The 18,984-nt window shown below is 35.3% G+C and overlaps 3 protein-coding genes across 3 annotated transcripts; 1 reads left to right on the top strand and 2 right to left on the bottom strand.

The window, feature by feature from the left end:
• Positions 1 to 1,050: 1,050 nt before the first annotated feature.
• LOC129896535 (anoctamin-like protein At1g73020) lies at positions 1,051 to 7,610 on the bottom strand. Its single transcript, XM_055972461.1, has 16 exons — positions 6,996 to 7,610; positions 5,455 to 5,524; positions 5,190 to 5,305; positions 4,726 to 4,852; positions 4,550 to 4,650; positions 4,332 to 4,423; positions 4,136 to 4,240; positions 3,746 to 4,024; positions 2,850 to 2,982; positions 2,658 to 2,771; positions 2,510 to 2,580; positions 2,260 to 2,390; positions 2,032 to 2,114; positions 1,831 to 1,938; positions 1,577 to 1,735; positions 1,051 to 1,488 (listed from the first exon to the last, which is right to left on the bottom strand). Exons 1-16 carry the CDS (start codon positions 7,185 to 7,187, stop codon positions 1,363 to 1,365), a joined length of 2,007 nt encoding a protein of 668 aa, XP_055828436.1. The 5' UTR covers positions 7,188 to 7,610; the 3' UTR covers positions 1,051 to 1,362.
• Positions 7,611 to 10,085: 2,475 nt separating this feature from the next.
• Positions 10,086 to 11,095, top strand: LOC129894056 (ESCRT-related protein CHMP1A). Its single transcript, XM_055969554.1, has one exon. It carries the CDS (start codon positions 10,211 to 10,213, stop codon positions 10,820 to 10,822), a length of 612 nt encoding a protein of 203 aa, XP_055825529.1. The 5' UTR covers positions 10,086 to 10,210; the 3' UTR covers positions 10,823 to 11,095.
• Positions 11,096 to 14,119: 3,024 nt separating this feature from the next.
• Positions 14,120 to 18,067, bottom strand: LOC129894057 (40S ribosomal protein S15a-5-like). The gene is made up of 3 exons (XM_055969555.1): positions 17,804 to 18,067; positions 17,278 to 17,438; positions 14,120 to 14,472 (listed from the first exon to the last, which is right to left on the bottom strand). The coding sequence occupies exons 1-3, from the start codon at positions 17,931 to 17,933 to the stop codon at positions 14,374 to 14,376; spliced, it is 390 nt and encodes a 129-aa protein (XP_055825530.1). The 5' UTR covers positions 17,934 to 18,067; the 3' UTR covers positions 14,120 to 14,373.
• Positions 18,068 to 18,984: the final 917 nt, after the last annotated feature.

The following is an 18,984-nucleotide window of genomic DNA, read 5'->3' as shown; positions in this document are numbered from 1 at the left end:
ATTGTAACTGGACGTTTGACTAGTAGCACAAACTCCCTGCAAGAGATTTTGAAAAGTCTATTGTAGAGAACTATTCCTTGCTACACACGCTTGGAAACCTCTGGTTTCATTTCCCTTGGGTATAAAAGTGGCTCTAAATCGCATAACCTTCAATAACAAACAAACGATTTGATTCTGGGGATCAGTTGATGGAAAAGGATTCCATTCCCATAGAAGCAGCTGCTTCATGCAGCAAAGGGACGCAAATTATGAAGAACGATGAAGCTGCAGCAAAGCGTGGACGCTTCAACAGCTGCTTCTCCTTCATGGAAATCTCAATTGATCCTGGAATGAAATCGTTGAAACATCTCGATTCTAAGAAGTTCAAGGAAGAAATCAAGAAATGGGCTAAAAGTGTCGTTTCTTATGCCCGTCAAGTCAGTGACCGTTTTGGGAGCTCTCGTCGTTGATTCAACAGTAAGATATCAACAAGACAGCATCTGATTTTAGCAAATCGGCAGAGTACTGTTTGAGACGACTAACAAAATAGAAGCGCACACAATTACAAGAGAAAACAGTTCTGCATATATGCAAAAAAGAGAAGAGCACTACTGATAAACAAAGAACGGACTGCTACATACAATCATGAACTCAATTCTATTTTCAGTTTTTGATAGTTGGGATCATCCATTTCGCTGTACATAATTTGCTCAATACAAACATGGACTCAATTCTGTAGCATTCTTTTTCGATTTCTGAAATGTCACAGGGATTATATCCTCTAGACGTGTTTGGGAGGTTGCTTCTGTTTCTATTTCTGTTTGTTCATTTTTATTTTATTTCTTTTTGCAATTTGGGAGCCTAACCAATCAGAATGATTATAAGAAAACATACATTCTGTTTAGCAGTGGACTGATTTTGTCTCCGCATGATTGAGTGTGAATTAGCATTACTTAAGCCGAGGGTCTTTTGTAAATAGTATCTCTACCTTCACGAGATAGGATAAAGTCTATACACTCTACCCTCACCAGTTTCTTGTGGGGATAATGAGTATGTTGTTATAGTATATCATTGAGCATGAATTATCCATGTACCCTTATAAATAAAATTCGTGCTTGGCATGGAAATGGTACCTAAATTAACTGCTCAATAAAAAAACAAAACTTATTTACTTTCAAGGAAGAAAATCGCACTTTACACTGGCTTGCTAAACAAGCACACTGGCACCTAAGGGTCCACTAAGATGAAATTCATTCGTTGCACAGTTACACAGCTCAAAATCTCATATATGCTCCGACATCTACCTTCAAATTTCGCTTGAAGAATGAAGGTTAAACTGTAGTGTGGATAGGAGGAACATGTCATAAGTCCTTCAACATAGCACTACTCACCTTTTTTTAATTCAGCATGCATCTTTTCACCAGAAATGCTCCTTAAAAGCTGTCTGGAGCACATATCATGTACATGAGTTGCGTTCTTCATCCTATTAGCTCTTATCCAGGCCGGCTCCTATTCAAGATGTGGGAAATGAGCAATGCTCGTTAGTCACAATGGTACATGTATTCTCTGAGATTGGTATAGCTACTAGAAATCGTACCTCGGGAACAATGCGCGAGAACACAAATTTTAAGAGCAGAAGTACATGTTCCATAATGAGAATTGCAGCAATTCCAGGTGATATTTTCCATTTCCCCTCATGATCATATAGGCATACGAGGAGAATGCAGTTCGTACATATTGACATGACAATCAGAAACTGAATTCCAAGAGATTAAGACATTGCAAGAACAAGTTGTTACCGAGCAAGAGTTGGTATAATTGGGTTCGCCAAAAGAAAAGGGAAGCACATACCTGAAATATGTTTAGCCAAGCTCCAATCGTTGCATCAGGACGTGGAATGGGCCTTCTTAACATAGCAAGCAATTTCAGTGCATCTGTTCGTATCTCTGTGATATTGTTCTGCAAAAGCAAAATTGAATACAGCTCCTTATTACTCATTAAAAACAAAATAGTAAACTATATCAAAAGAGGGAGGCCAGGGGTATTATGTACCAAAGTAGCAAAGGCAAAACCAAGTGGAAATGCACAAGCAAACATCATGATCATGCCAAATTGCAATGCCAATTCCAGAAAATCTGCAATTATTAAGAGATTCACTTAGCTATGGGTATGTTAAAATAGTTGCAGTTGTAATAATTCAAACAGGGACTGTTATTAAAGGTGTTCAATAAGATTATAATTCTCGTAGGATCTTTAACAAGAATAGGAAGCATGGATTACCATCGAAAAGTCCGTCTTCAAGCTCCTCTCCAATACTAGCAGAATAATCAGGTTTAAGGTACTCCTTTTCTACTCTAGACATGTATTGGGTCTTTTCAGAGGACGTTCCTTTCTCACGTTTTCTCTTGTTTCTTCATAAAAAGGGATATTTCAGAAGGACCAGAAAGTAGAAAACAAATAATAAACCAGAGTAAATTAGCTCTCCAGTTAAATCCTGTGCAGACCAGCCAAAATGAAGAAAGTGCCTTACCCCACTGCTCTATATTTCTTAAAGCTGTATTTTAAGTAAGGTAGAGAGTTCTCCAACATATTCTCCAGCACCTGGGAAACAGTAAAAACATACATTAGTAAAGACTAAGATGGCATATGTGAAAGAAATCAGAAACAATCCCATCTACCTCTGATATAATTAGACGTTGAATGAGAACTTGGCGAAGTGTCATAATATTGCGGTGTAATAAAGCATGATAGAAGATTCCAATGTAGGATTGCATGAAGTAAAGGCCAAAGACCTGCACAAGACAGCAAATTCTCAATGAGGGGCTTAAAGTATGGACAAATGAGAAAGAAACAAAGCTTCTCATAACCACCTTGTAAACCCAACTGTCAGCTCTCCGTTCTATGTTTTTGTTGTTCTCATATTTTACAAGCTTCACTGATATCTTTCCACCAATTTTGTTGAAGTACTGAATAATAAAGAGGTATACAGCTGTCAGACAAAACCTGAAAGAAGCAGAAAGCATATTATTTTTGTATGTGGCAGACTGCTAATTTAAGAGCAGAAAAGGCTATGTTGATATAAACTGTGAAGTCTGCAAAGATTTTGCACTGGATAAGCAAGAAAATTGGAACTATTTGTTACACAACTACTTTCTTGGGGTTAAGATAAACATTTTGAGAATGCAATCTGAATACCAGGATATCAAAACCCCGAGGGTGAACATAATAGAAAAGTAAAAACAAAATGTTGGCTGGTTATTTTATGAAATAAAACTGCATGTTAGCATCACAGAAGAATTTCAATGTCAAAGAAAGAGTACTTCTAGACATCCAAAGCCGGTAGAGTTCTCAGCACTAATAGAACATGAAGTGAAGTAGGACATCAAATAGATGAAATAAACAGTAACAATCAAAAGATATTTTAGCAATATTGGCATCATCTCTTCAGTAGTATCAAAAACTAGGTAATACATCAATTAACATGATGTGAATTTTTTTGCTGAACTGGGATATTTAAAAGCATGCATCCTGGCTTATTTACATTAAGTTGAACGCCAAACAGAGGATCTCAACATGGAATCTTAACTATCAACTTGAAGATGTTTCAGAAACCGGGATGATATTGGGACTTCAGACATAAGATGGTATGTTTTTCTTTTCTTATTTAATAAGTAAAAAATGACACAAGTTGGTAAATATAGATAAAACGTGTAGTTATGGACAAAGTACTCTAAAGTCATGGGTAGAAGAATATGAAGTTGCTTACTTTGATACGTCAGACCTCAAAACCTCATAGACATGAGCAAAAGCCAATTCAAAAGGCAACTGGAGGCATATGATGCTCAGTATAATCATGGCATCATTTCTGAATCTCATGAAATGACCGAGCCATTCCTCTCTTTGGAATGCTTCTTTTCCTCTTGGTTTATCTATTTTGTCAGCTCCCTGTTTCTTCATGAGCTCCACAGGGGACTGAAACTGATACCATTCACCTTCCAAGAATTTAGATCCATTGTCTACACCAGCCGGATAATTCATCTGCCACCTACACTCCAGACAGTGACATACAAACGAAAGACGCCAATCCAAATAGCATCAATAGCAGATAGAAAAGATGTGACAGAAACGAATGGAATAATCATGTTGAATGTGTCACCTGACAAGAAGCGCCGAGTTTTTACGTTTCCAGAATTGGATAAATAACACAGCCCAAGAAATTATGCTTATGAAGAAAGCAGAAAGGACAAACAACTGCAATGACCTGGGGAATATATAAGAGCTTGTTCAGAATCAAAATTAAAACTAAAACAAACTTTGACAGTAAAAAGGAACAGAAAGTGTGATTGACCTACCCAAAATCCACTAACTGCACTGTAAGTCCAAATGCAGCTGGGAAGAGCATCCATCTTGTGTACATCCCAAGAAACGCGAAATAGGAAGCTATCTATTGTTGACATTATGTATTGGGTGTTAAGCAAGTAGAAAATGTGCATCATAGAGAACATGGACACAGATAGCAGTGGATATAACAAGATTACAGAATGGCAAAAGACTCCTCCAAAAACTTCACCTTCGTTCCATAATAGTTACAAATATCATCTATAGGTTGCACAGTGAAGTCCCACCAGTTCAATGCCCAACTTCTTAGAAGCTGCTTCCTCTTTTTTTCATCTGCAAAGTAATTTTTTAATCATCTTTGGATGTTTCGAGACCACTGTTAACTTGAACATATCAGAGAAAACATACCATGCACAGGGAACACTTCTTTAACGATGCCCATAGACTCCAATGTTGACAAAAGAGGCTTTCCTGGCTCCCAGTGCACCTCATTTCCATCAGACTTTAATATAACTGTTGAGGTGCTTGTGTTCACCTGCAATTTTGGACTCAGCAAACATGAACTTGAAATATGGGGAGGAATATATTGAGAGATATTACATAACAAAAGAATTTTCATATACCAGTTTAGATTGCAATTAAGACACAGATGACTCTTTTTTTGGAATAAATTAAGACACATAAGATTTATTTGTGATGAAGGGAAAGAAAGTAATAGTTGCAAAGATGGGACAAGTAAAGAGCACTGGGAAAGACTGGATTTAGACTTGCCTAATCTTGATATACACAATCAAAGGCGTGAATAAACTTATACATCCATTAGGACAAGTAACCACAAGATTTAGAGCAGGCTAGGATTCCAGTTAACTCACAATCCCATATATTATGTGACGGTAGCAACAGTAGCGCTCAAACCAACTAAACAAAGAACCATCTGGCTGCCTTTCATATGCTTCAACCTCATCCCAGTGAAATTGCAAATCCACACCTGAAACCAAAATTGTGTGCTCAGAAATAAGCAAAAGCCTGCAATTTTTTGGATAGGTGAATCAGCCAGTAATTACGCAGATCATACATAAAATGAGAAACTAGAGAGAAATCTAATGAGGAAACTGAAGATAATTTAACGATTATCACCGATGTGAGTCCGTTTCTTCAACTGCAACTCTGCTGCAGCCTGGCCAAGAGTTTTTAATGGCGCTCCCAACTGGAAAGAAAGAGCTTAAGATCATATAATTTCATATGCAGAATTCAGAAAAAAACAGCAAGAAGGAGATACCATTTGAGTGACCAGACCTTTGTTACATGAACCAAATATATATTAAAGAAAATTATAATCATAACAAAAGGGAAGGCCCACATAGAATATGTGCATACATACATAAACATTGGCAACTTATTTGCTTCCACGTGTGACTCTCTTTTTTTTTGTTAATCGTGGTGTCAGTAATAGCATGCGCTCACATCAAATAATTCTACGGGACACCTATCTTGCCTCCTTCCACGAGATACAATAGGTACTAGATAACTCTGTCCACCAAGTTAGGACAAATGAGAAGAAATCACCTAGTGTTGTTTGTCCGTCTCCGCTGAAATTTGAAACTGAGACCTCATGGTTCTTACCCACTTTATTGACCATTAAGTCACTTTTTGGGGTGCCCATGTGTGACTCTTCAAGCATTGCATATCTTGCTATTTTTTTTTAAGGTAAAAGAACCTAATGTGTTATATGCTGTCGTTCAAACTCTTTAAAGTACACATATACTAATTCTTAGCTTGTAACAACTAAGAGTGCTTTTTTTCAGCCTCAAGGATCCAAAATTCAGTTCTAAAGTTTTAGGGTCCTTTATATCCCACAAAGAAAGACATAATGCCTACCACCCTAATTTATGTCATGAGTCAAAAGATCTAATACTATGGTCTTTGCTGTTCTTACAAGCTTGCTTATCACTTCTGTTCCGACTAAGAAGACGAGTACACTGCAAAATTCCTACAAAAATTGGAGTAGCAACTGCAATCTACTGCAGTTCTCGCCCATGAATCCTCCATCCATTCGGGGATATCCCATATAACTGTTTATTGTTACACACAACAACATGCCCAGTAATAATCCCACAAGTGCACCTTACCTCTGCCTTTATAGGGATAGGGAGGCTGTTTCCCTCAGACCCTTGGCTCAAAAGAAAGAAAAATGAAGCATGTTTGCAACATAATATAACAGTACCCTAGCAAGATACAAAGCAACTAAAACGGAAAACCAAGACAGACTAGAAAGGAAAAAATAAAAAATAATGGCAGCAAAGTGGCAAGATGGAAACAGCCAAAACAACATGTAACAATGGACGAAGTAGAAGATATACGCAAGTACACAACAGGAACACTGCCAGTAAGGAGAGAAAGGGAAGAGATTATTGTTACACACAATAGAAATATTAAATAATCCGTGATGAAGTAAGTCGAAAGATTCATTTGGGGTTTACACGTCAGGTTAGCCAGAATTATGAAACTAAAACAAATGTAAATTAAACAAAGGTGATTTCTCTAGCAGTACTATTCAAACAAAAACAAAAATTAAAGTAGTAATTTACTAATGGAGATCGATCTCCTGTAAAGGAGCAACCGCAACGTCAACCATAGTATATGACAGCTGAATTTAGAAGAAGAAAGTCGTAACGGACCCTGATGAATTCATTCTGAAGGCCAACAATTCTGTCAACAATTAATCCCGCTTTTCGAAATTCCTCAACGAGAACCTCAACACAATCAATAGTTTCATCTTCATCCTTGTTATTTCCTGAACTCTTCGGAACCACCACGCCTATTTCAAAGGGGGCAGTTTCTAATTCCTCCGCCCCATTATTCCCATTCATTTCCCCCAAAAACTCCAACGAGGGAAAACGTGAATCCCCGCTGAAGCTAATGGAACATGCAATGATGGAATAACGTTATCAAATTAGGGCGTAAAAATTGTGATGAAGATGGCTAGATAAGCGTTATGTAGCAGAGAGAAAATGGCGGAGAAATACATGAGAGCAGAAGCAGGGGCGATAGGTGACACATAAGCTGAAAGGGTGAAGAGTAGTGGCAGAACACGTGGATTGGGCGTTTTGTTGTTTTGTGTAACCGTTTTTAGGTCCCTTTCAGCATGAAACAAGTCGATTTTCAGGCACAATACCCAATGTTTCATCGATCACGGTGACCCTTTTTTCGTCTTTTTGTATTCCGGAACAAAGATGAGCATTTTAAACCCCTTTCCTTAATTAATGACTCAATTGATTTCGGGAAAAAATGACCTTTTGATTAATTAGTTTTTGGACCTAATTAAGTAGAGTATGTTGATTCCTTCTTTTTAAATCTTAGATTTAAAACTAGATTAATACTAACAGTAAAACTCACTTGTCTAACAAGACAAAGAAATACTATGCTCGGCCTCAAACAAAATGCTTGATTGTTGATTAGAAAGTGAATTATTGTACTTGTTCTTATTCTTTGTAGTGAACGGAGGAAGTATTAAACTAATATCATATACTAATTCTGTTTCATATTAGATGGACACTTCATATTTTACACAGTAATTAAGAAATCATTAATAGATTATTTAATTTTATTATTTTGCCCTTTGCTCATATTAATTAGCCTCTTAAAAAAGAAGTTTTTGAATCTTCAAAATTTGTTTAAACTTTCAAATCATATTAATTGTAGGGGTAAAATGAAAAAAAAAACAATTAATTCTATCTTAATTTAGTAAGTGATCAAGTAATATAGGATAAATATTTTTAATAAGATACCCATCTAATATGGGCGGAGTTAGTGTCTAATAGAGTATTGAATGAGATTTATCCAAAATAATATTCGCATACTAAAATTATTTCACATCTTTTTTTAAAAGTGTGCAAAAATTATTTTTTATTCATATATTAGAAGGTCTATTTTTGAGAGCAACACTCTTAATAAGATTTTTGTTGCACACTTAAAATTTGAATTCGAAACTTTTAATTAAGAATATAGAAATTTCAATTATTCTATCACAACTTATCTGATTATCATTTTTGTTTGACCGAAAGGATGTAATTATAATTCTTCTCTTTTTGAGATGGTAACAAAATTGGTGAAGTTGAAAGTATATAATGTATGTAAAATAATTAGAGTGATATAATAGCAACTGGTGACCTCCATGCTTTCTCTCTTATCTTGGCCAGCAGGCTTCAGAACAAGTTGCTTCTGGAGTAGTGATGCAGAGAAATTATTAGCATCGAATATTTTTACAGTTTGGCAGAAAGAATATATATGTCTTTGGGACTTGGATTTGGCAAAAGCTGTTGCGCCTAAAATTTCTTTACTTAAAAGGATAGCATATGCCATATAGTACTCGTATTAATTTCATTTGCAGAGGATTTTTCGAATTTAATGCAAATGGAGTTCATGCCAGTATATGAGTCTTACTTCTCCTCATTTATAGAAGAGTTTTTTCTTTTGGTATTGGAAGCTTTTGTCGTGTATAACCCATATTATATAGTCTATAGAACAATGGTTGATCAAACTCCTAATCATAATTTTTGATCATCAATAGTCACTATTTATATTTGTAATCATCAACACATGTTATTGCCCATCAGCCACTAGTCATATAACATAAATCACAGTTATTCATGGCCAAGGGAAAGATGTCTGAGTAACAGTAATTAATGTATTAGTTGTAGTCGAAATCGTATTGATAAGATATCAAAAGTTATTTCTATCACTAATTATTAGCGTGAGTCAATACTACAATTACTATCAACTATCATATAATTTATTCTTTAATATTTTTAGTGATATATTATTAGAATATTTAGTACTTTTTTTACAGTTTCATAATTATTTGTTTTAAAGTAACATAAACTTTATATATTCAAAGTGTTCAAAGAAATACACGGCTTCAGTTATTTTGCATTCAACTTTAATATTACATCTTAAGATTTAGGTATGTATTAAATTTTAATATTTCAATATTATTGTAATATCTTCATATTAAACATATATACAGGGTTAGAACCATGTGATGTCAGCAGAAATAAAGAAAGAGGAGCATACTCTTTATACTTGATTAACTAATCAAAAGTTGAATGACTAACTTCTTTTGAGCGGAATCAATTGAATCATCGATTATTCAAAATCTAATAGAGATAAATTTCAAATCACTCATTAAAAAGATTATTATTTAAAATAGAATAAAATAACTCAAATTTTAAGAGCCAATCTAAAATTACCACCTCAATTGATAAACATAACTTTTGTAATTGTTTTATCTACTTGAAGACTTATGATTCAAAATTGTTGGTATAAATTTTGTATAAAGAGAATATTGTGAGCCGTTTGGAGACAACTAAAGAAAAAACAATCATTTTAATGTCGTTTACAACATGAGGAAACAATGTTCTTTTTTTCGAAAGACTATTTCTTTTAGCTTTGTATTAATTTTAATATAAATAAAAAAACTTCTATTTACAAAAAATAGGAAGGAGGACGTAAATAAACGCGTCGAAGAAAATTTCTTCAAGAAATACAAACGTCACTTATATAAGAGTAAATAAAATAAAAATAAATATCAACATCAATTTAGGAAAAAATAAAAGTAAAATTTGTACAACGGTCGACTCATCTCATGGGCCCACCATTGCGTGTTTCTATGATCCAACGGCTATTATTGAAAGAGAAAACTATAATTGTTTCTGACCGTAGATGGTCATTACTCGTAAAGCTTGCATATACAAATTCGGGTATCAAAGTAAGTTCCAGGAAAATATCTGTTTTCATTCAAACCCTAATAAATTACCAAGTAGAGAAGAAAGTGATCACCAAATTGCATCGATAATTCACAAATTCGAAAGAGTTTATCGCCAGATCTAGATCAATGGGAAACACAGAGAAATTAATGAACCAGATCATGGAGCTCAAGTTCACATCGAAGAGTCTTCAACGCCAAGCCCGAAAATGTGAGAAAGACGAAAAATCCGAGAAGCTTAAGGTGAAAAAGGCGATCGAGAAAGGGAATATGGACGGCGCTAGAATTTACGCAGAGAACGCAATCCGCAAGCGTAGCGAGCAGATGAATTATCTCCGTTTATCTTCTCGTCTCGACGCCGTTGTGGCTCGGCTCGATACTCAGGCGAAAATGAGCACAATCAGCAAGTCTATGGGAAATATCGTCAAATCACTCGAGTCCTCTCTTAATACCGGTAATCTCCAGAAGATGTCCGAGACGATGGACCAGTTCGAGCGCCAGTTTGTTAATATGGAAGTTCAAGCTGAATTTATGGAGAGTTCTATGGCTGGAAGTACCTCGCTGTCGACTCCGGAGGACCAGGTTAACAGTCTCATGCACCAGGTGGCCGATGACTATGGCCTTGAAGTCTCTGTAGGGCTTCCACAAGCAGCGGGTCATGCGATTCCTACTAAGGACAGTGAGAAAGTCGACGAGGACGATCTAACCAGGCGCCTTGCCGAGCTGAAGGCGCGTGGGTAATTGAGAAACTAAAGATTTTCATGTTACTCATGAGGCTGCGCAATTGATATATTGTGACGTAGTATGTGGAATTCTCTCTATTTCATTCTGAAAACTGAACGTCTTTAATGTACATTTTAACTCTCTTGTGTTGGTGGAGTTCTTTTGCTTTTCTTAATGGTTTACAAAATTTGTGTGTTTATACTTTAATGTGGATGTTGGTAATGTATGCATTGTCTGGTTGTATTGTTCTGTGACTTGTTAATATATCTGTTCATAACCTTTGGGCTTTGACCTCATGGTGTTGGATTGCATGGTTGTTGCGACAAATCTGTACGGTTGGTATGGTTGATCTGTATAGAACAGAGGATTGAAATTAGTATAGATTCATGCTCAGTTAAAAGAAAGTAAATATGGAGACCCTTCTTATTGGAGGGGGGAGGGTACAGGTCTATAGGAGCTTAGAAGCCAGCTTTGTTCTATACAAGCTTGATATTTGTTGTGTCAAGCTAATCCTGAAACATTTGTAATTGGTTATAGCATCCTTTTAGTATTTCTTCGCGCATGAAGAGTCGGGGAGGTTTGGGTACCCATATGTCCTGTTCATAGACTTCAACTTTCTGCCATGCTCGTCTTTGTGATGGCAAGGAATAGACAAAACAATGAGTATTGTGGAACTGGATGTCTTAACTGATACTGAAGTTAAATGGATTGACTTCACTTTTTTTAGCCAGAGGAAAGCATCATTATTGGTAAGAATCTGCACGAGTGTTAATGATCAACTACGTTTTTGTTGTTTAAGTTTAGTTTTCGCAGCTAGGAAAACATCTATGAATTTTGCACGACTCACATGTCATAATTTTTGCAACTTGATATTGACAGCAGGTTTTAAAATGTTGATGATCTGAGTGGGGTGGGGGGTTGGATATTGTATTCACAATTTTGTACGCAGCTAAAATTCCCGGTTAAGTTCAACCACACACCAATTCGATTGAACTTTGCAGATCAGTTTTTGTTAATTTTACCATTAGATTGTGCATGCGGGAGAGGAGAAGAGCATCTGTAAGCTGTTCCCCATGTATGACTAGTGTCGTCTTGGAAAATAGCCTTTGAGTGATAATATAATTGCTGCAGGAGTTGCTGTCTTGGTGGGGAAAGCATCTTCCAAGCTACTGGTTTGCCATGCTCAGTGAGCTTTCAACAATTAAACTCAATATGTTTCAAGTGTTAAAAGGCAGAAAATTGTTCCATTCTGCATAGACTGCACCAGGTGAAACTTTTGGTGCAGTTAGTTCCACTGTAAGGTGAGCAAGGCTTAGTAATGACTTAATAGAAGTTCTACTTGTCAGTGTGCATTTTATGTGCTTGTGATAGGAGAAATGATTTTTATGTGTTTGTGTATTTGTGTAAAATAGAGGCTGATGATGTGAACTCCAATTCATGTTGTTATCCTCACTCTAGAAATCTTTATATAATTAGGACACTAGAGCCATATGAGCTACTTTAATTGATCAGGAAAAAAAAGACAAAACAAAAGGAAGACTAGAGTCATATGTACTGGGTGGAGTCTAGCCTTCTTTGGGTTGTTTTATCCTTGAACCACAAAATTAGAATGACTTCATCTTGAGCAACAAAAAACAGAAAACGACATCGTGCTAAGCTAATTTTGTTGATAGTTTTTACAATCTTGAGTTTTTCGTGTGAAGCTAATTTTTGAATAGGTTTTGATATGTATAGAATTGTGTTTTCGGCACTTGTATCTGTGTGAATAGTTAACAATTTCCTGTTAGATGACTTCAATCATCTGTATGCTTGTGGCTATGATGATAAAGGAATAAACAAAGCATAAGCATTATGAATGGTCAGTTTAAGTTTTCCTTGAGTAACTTACTGCAGACATAAATTTTCATTTGGGAAGTTCGTAGTGAGGAAAAAATTCTGGTTGACTTAATAATAACTTCATGTCCTCTTGACTTATATTGTATGGAGCTACCTGTATTTGATCATTCATAATTGGAGAATTGTACTTTTGCAATTCATATAGTTAGTTACTAGTTGAGTTGTATTATGCTGATGAGTGCTAATAACAACAGGTGGAGGTGTTGTCTAGGTGCGGAAAGCACCTTCACAAGCTCATGTTTCGCCCTGCTCAGTTAAGTTCAGTAATTAATCTCTATGTTTAAGGTAGAAAGTCGTTGACATGCTATTCTGTGAGCTAAGAGACAGAATGAAACACTGCAACTTTCATCCATGTGCACTTCATGGACACACAAGAAGAGAAATGAAGTTGTGTACTTTTGTTTTTTGTTGTTGTGATTTAATCTGTGGTAGTTTATAGCAGTTAAATGGTTATTTGTTGCACTCAAGGGTGTGGTGTGCAATGAAGTGGTTGAAAATCACAAGGTCTCAACTTCAAATTTCTATGGAGGCAAAATTATTAGTTGATTTCTTCTCATGTGTCCAAGCTTTGGTGGACAAAGTTACCGGTATATCTGTGCTGGTTGGAGTTAGCAGATACTTCATGAAATTAGTCGAGATGTGAACAGGTTGACCTAGACACCATGATAAACTTACATGGCTTTCTGCTATTCATAAAGCAGAGGTATCCAAAGCCAGATTCGAATATTTCTTTTAGTAGGGGTGGAGTGGAGCTTGAACACCTGGTAATGGAGTGAATTCGTAGCAGAACCTAAAAGAAAGTGAAGCCTCCATTTAAAATAGTTTTCGAGGGTACGTGCTATTGATTTTGACTCCATCTGAAATTTTAGGAATTTTTTTAGGTCAAGTTGCATCGGTTCATTAGCTTGTTATATTCAGGGTAGTTTGGAATTGCATTATTGGATGTCTGATATTCAAATTAACTGGCTAATCTTGGAGGCTATATATTAGGCTGAGATTATATCAAAAAAAAATCGCTATATCATTTTGAATTTCCCCCTCCATACCTGATTTAACATGTGTCACTTGAGCTGATTTTATCAGAAATAACCTCTCTACTTACCTTCGCATGGTAATATTGCTTACACTCCACCCTTTTCAGACTCCATCGTATAATTACACTACACTGGGTATGCTAGTAAATCTTTCTGGGTTTTACGCCTCCAGATGCAGGTTTTAGATCACAAACATTTCTCCTCCAACGTTCTCATCATACATACATCAATATCTAACACACTACGCCCATGATAAACAATCTGATCACCAAGAAACATGAAATCACGCTTCTTCATATGAAAATTTAGATAGCAGGCATTAAATATTTTTGATGTTTTAACCATGACGGCTGTTATGATCTCATAGATTTTGAGCACAGAAACATTTTGACTCAAAAGTCCCCAAACCAAAATATCATTGATAGCTCAGAAGTATAGCTAAAGACAAGCAAATAGAGAAATTTAATAGGAAATCTCATGTTTTTTATTCCCTATTGGCCATAGAAAGAACAATCTACTTTCATTTAGGGCCTTTGGAAAGGCAAGGCTGCTTTGTACGTTTGCTACTTCCTTCTCAGTGGGCAAATCACAATGTACAAAACAGATGACATGCCAACTTTGAATCGTGTCTGAAGTTGTTCAATAAAAGTAGCCAAGAACTTGTCCCCCCACATTTTGCCGCTGAGCTTCTTCATGATCCAAAACTCCATTTGGTGTTGTAATTACAACATATCCCCACTGCAAGAAAAGGAATAGGTCAATACCCTCTATAGGAAATAAAAAAATTAGTCATAGTTTCTTGGTCATAAGTAAGAAAAGGTGGTGAAAAGAACCTGACTTGAATAGTTGGATGTTAAAGCAAATGATTATTTAAGGTTTTAACGCAAAGGATAAAAGATAACAGGTACTAACAGGTATACATGTGTCTCACAAAATTCAAAGATCAATCAAACATGTAATTGTGGCAGCAATGGATGACTTCTCAAAGCGTATGCTTCATTATCTTCAAATAAAATTATGTTTTATCAGAAGGAAAATAAATCTAAATGGGACTTCGAAAAAAGAATTATGTTGACGGACAAGAAGAATGGAAGGAAGATAAAGAAGAAAGAACTGAAAATGTACCCCATGCCTATAACCTGCGAGAAAAGCAAAGAACTAAAAACATAATCTCTGCCAGTGCAACTTAAATTTGGCTCCACACTCAACTACAGCATGCAACTTAAAGATATGGCAAATGGTGCCTTTTTCTATTTTTTGGTGCATCTGGAATGAGAGAAATCATAGATGTTTTAATGGGATTCAACTCCAATTCATGTTCTCAAATCAAAATGCTAACTTACTATTTAGTTGGCTAGATCAGGCAACTGCAACTAGTTGTGATTATTTTTAGAATGAACATCTCCTTGGTGTTAGTTTAGAAAAGTTTTTGTCTTCTTGAGCAATCACATTTACTCACTCTTTGGTAACTTTTGATGCATTTGCTTGATGCCTTTTAATAAAATTGTCTTCATAAAAATAAAATGCAAATATGAACTTCTAGAAGCATCCTCAAAGATAATTAATAGTAAACTATTGTAACTTGAGGACTCCTTGTGGATATAATACTCTTGGACAATGGTGGTGTAAACCCATGTCTACATAACAGCTTTTTCTGGTCAAAGATGCTTCCTTCTGCTTCATTGTCCCAAGATAGAAAGATGGCTCAAAATGGTTCTTTTTGGACACAAAATGATATAAAGGTTGGTGTCTGAAAACAGAAAGATGGATGAAAATGATTATTTTGGATGGAAAAGATAGTAAAGAGGATCTGAAAGTGGAGACAAATGGAACTTTGGATATTCTTTCCACAGGGTCTTGGTAGAGCAGGAACTCAAGAGAAAGAGCAGCAGGCAGAGAAATAGTGGATGAGTGTGGGAAATGGATAGATACACAGTAGGAGCTGGTTTTGAAAGTACAGAGGACAGTATATTCAGAAACTGAGAAAGAACAAGTGAAAAATAAATGCCCCGGGAAGAGGAAGTTGTTGATCTGTTGGTTGCACAAATTTGGTCTACATTTTGTGCAGCAGATTGTATAAATTGGCCCAGTCCCGCCTCGATATACAATATGCAAAAGAGCTTCATGATAAAACAGGTTGTTCAACCTTAGTTCGACCACAACTATTTTTAGTACATCATTGACCCTTGACAGATCTAGGAAAGTAGGCAGGCAAGACTCTTCTACATATCTCACAAGTAAACTTTTATGGAGAACTATTTCATTCACAAGATATTTTATGTGTATTTCATTACTAAGTGAAACTGCAAAGTTGTGTTTCCTTCCGGTAATGAGAAATTGTTAAATACGTATTTAGTGTCCGCCTGCAACAGTGAAGTACCAAGCCTCCTTCAGGTGATGAGACCTTATTAATATGACAACCAATACCCAGCCCCTCCCATCAAGGCAGCTTTCATGGAAATATGGAAGCATTTCCATTTACAATAAGCAAACATTTCACGTAAAAAGTCAGAATCAGGGAGCAAGAATTGAGTATGGAGTAAGTACCTAAAGATGGTAAATAACACATTCGTACTCAATACAAATTAAAATTGAATATCTAAAGGAGTCAGCCTTCTCTATTTGCACTTAAAACTATGATCAAGATAAGAAATTATCATCTTTGATATATATCCACATATACATGACTTCCAAAACTAAAATAATTTAAAATACAAGGTAAGCTGTCAATGCCAGTACCTGCTAGTTAGGGATACTGCTATTGCAACTCAAGATGAATATCCTCTTGTCCAGGCCAAACAGCCATTATGGGAGGTGTACTCCAGAAGGAATGTTTAAAATAGGGAAATTGATGAAGAACAAGATTGTATCACCAACTTTAAAACTTTGCAACATGGAGAGGAAGATAAGATGATATGGAAAGGATCCCCCCTCAAGGATCTTTGAAGTCCCACACCAATTTTATGTTTAGTGGAGGTTGTGGATCATCTTTTACTACATTGTAGTTTAGTGTTGGGCTTGTTGGCTATGATCTTCTCCATTCTCAAAATACATACAGTACCTTAAAACACCTCTAGTGTAATAGCAAGAAGCATTCTCACCTAGAAGAGAATCCACTGTGCTAGGAAAAAGTTACCATTCTGCTCCTATTGTACATGTATTTTTCAAAAGTTTAAGAACATCAAAGCGCAATAGAAAAAATATGAAACAGGAGAAATTATAGACCAAAATGATTTTTCTGATAAAGTGGTTAGGGGAAAAGAAATGCAAGTCATGTTAAACATAAAGGAAATTAGGATATGTGCTAAAATACTTGGAGAAGGGGACTATGGTCCAAGACCTAACACGTTCAAACAGCTAAAAGCAGAGCTGAGCAGATTAGCCTTTAATGAGGAAAATTCAAACAGAGACATGAAACAGGAATTACATTATATGAGGCAAAGCCTAAAATTCAAAACTCAATGAACAATAATGCAGGTCATGCTTGATGGCTTTCTTATAACTGATGAGAGTTGGGCAGCATGGAGAGAAAAAAAGTCAAACCTGACGTGTAGGAAGCGCACGTGTTTTATAATTCTCAATGGTTGCAGCCTTGATATCCTGTCTATAGGTGAGAGCTCGACAATCATTGATCCTTCCAAGCAATTGAACAGATATCTTACCAACTCTATGAGGATCGTGTACTTGAAAGTCTTTAATATAACCTGAGAACGGAGTTACAACGTAAGCCACCCAATATACTCTATGATTTTAATTGGCTTATTTGATTAATAAACATGTTTTCTCTCATATTGGAGGAAGTATCTTAAATAGGAGATTTGCAGAGCAACACATGGCAGCTCGAAGAATGATCAATAACACAATAAAATACAGATTCAACCTCTTATTTACAGTAAATATTCAAAAGAAAATTAGTCTAAACATACGAATACCAGATTTGCCATTTGCCTTTCGATTTCAGCAGACATTTCAATTTAATGTTTTATACCCAAAAAAAAAAAAGAAAATCTACACCAAAACGAATTGAAGATTTTAGAGATCAAAAACTAGTAGAACCGTTAATAATTACCTCGATATTTCATGATTTGGAGGAAATTAGCAATAACATTGGAGACGGGTTGTAGCTCAGCAGAAGCAAATCCTCTCTTTTCTGCATTCACAATCGTCCTCAACGCGTCGTTCAATATTCTCCTCCCCATTTCTAATTTACTGTTTCTTCTCCGGCGACTGTAAAATCCCTTTTCAACTCCTAAAACCCTCGCATAAACTCTTCATTCGGCCATCTTCATCGATAAGACCCGAAACATTACTGATGAGAAATTGTTTGGGCTGTAATGGGAAATGGGCTATATATTAACCTACTGGATCGCTCATTCTCGAAATGGTCCATCTTGATTACTTCTTATAAAATATTTACAGCTTTTAAACATATTTTTTATTAATTACCTAGATATATCATATCTAAAAAATATTCATCATCTATAATCACGGTACTGTGTATTAAAAATGAATTATATATGTATTATACTTGTTTTGGTAAAAAATAATTGCATTATGTATTTAAAAACAAATTAGGCATGTAATATAGATGTATTATACTATATATAAAAGTAAACTTTGCAATATATATGTATTATAAGTATCTTTAAAATGTATTAAGCTTTTTTTGAAAAAAAATATGCACTATGTATTAAAAGTAAATTACATACAATATAGATGTATTAAAATTATATAGCTATAAATGTTAAATGTTTCCTAAATTCGATATATTTAGTTTCCCAATTTTTTTTGAATATTTTTGGCCTCTTATAAGTTAATAGTACTGGCTCGCTAACATGCAAAAAGATGAAACAAAATTTTGGGATGAGTCGTGACATTACATGAAAATATTGTGTTACTAATAATAACGATAATGAAATCCATAAACAAGTAATTATAATAAAGGATAATTATTTGAGTCACTAGACATGTAGCCTGTTGGGGCTATAATTATACAATATATTTTTTTGTATCGCTCAAAATTATAAGGCTAAATATAAAATAATATGTTAAGAAATACTTACAAATGACGTTATAATAAATATTTTAAATGTAAAATATTCTTAAAAAAGTATACGTACAAAGTCAATTGATTTGACTTTTTAAAGTTAAAATCAAATCAATTTATGATTTGGTACAATTTGTCGGCTTTCACTGAACACCTAGATTGGTTTTTGCCCTTGGCAAGATATATGTGCGTTTAGACCAAGG

Source organism: Solanum dulcamara, chromosome 7 (assembly GCF_947179165.1).
Source record: "Solanum dulcamara chromosome 7, daSolDulc1.2, whole genome shotgun sequence".
In the NCBI taxonomy this organism is placed as follows: domain Eukaryota; kingdom Viridiplantae; phylum Streptophyta; class Magnoliopsida; order Solanales; family Solanaceae; genus Solanum; species Solanum dulcamara.
Note: the sequence above shows the minus strand (reverse complement) of the source record. Positions and strands in the feature narration are given on the sequence as shown.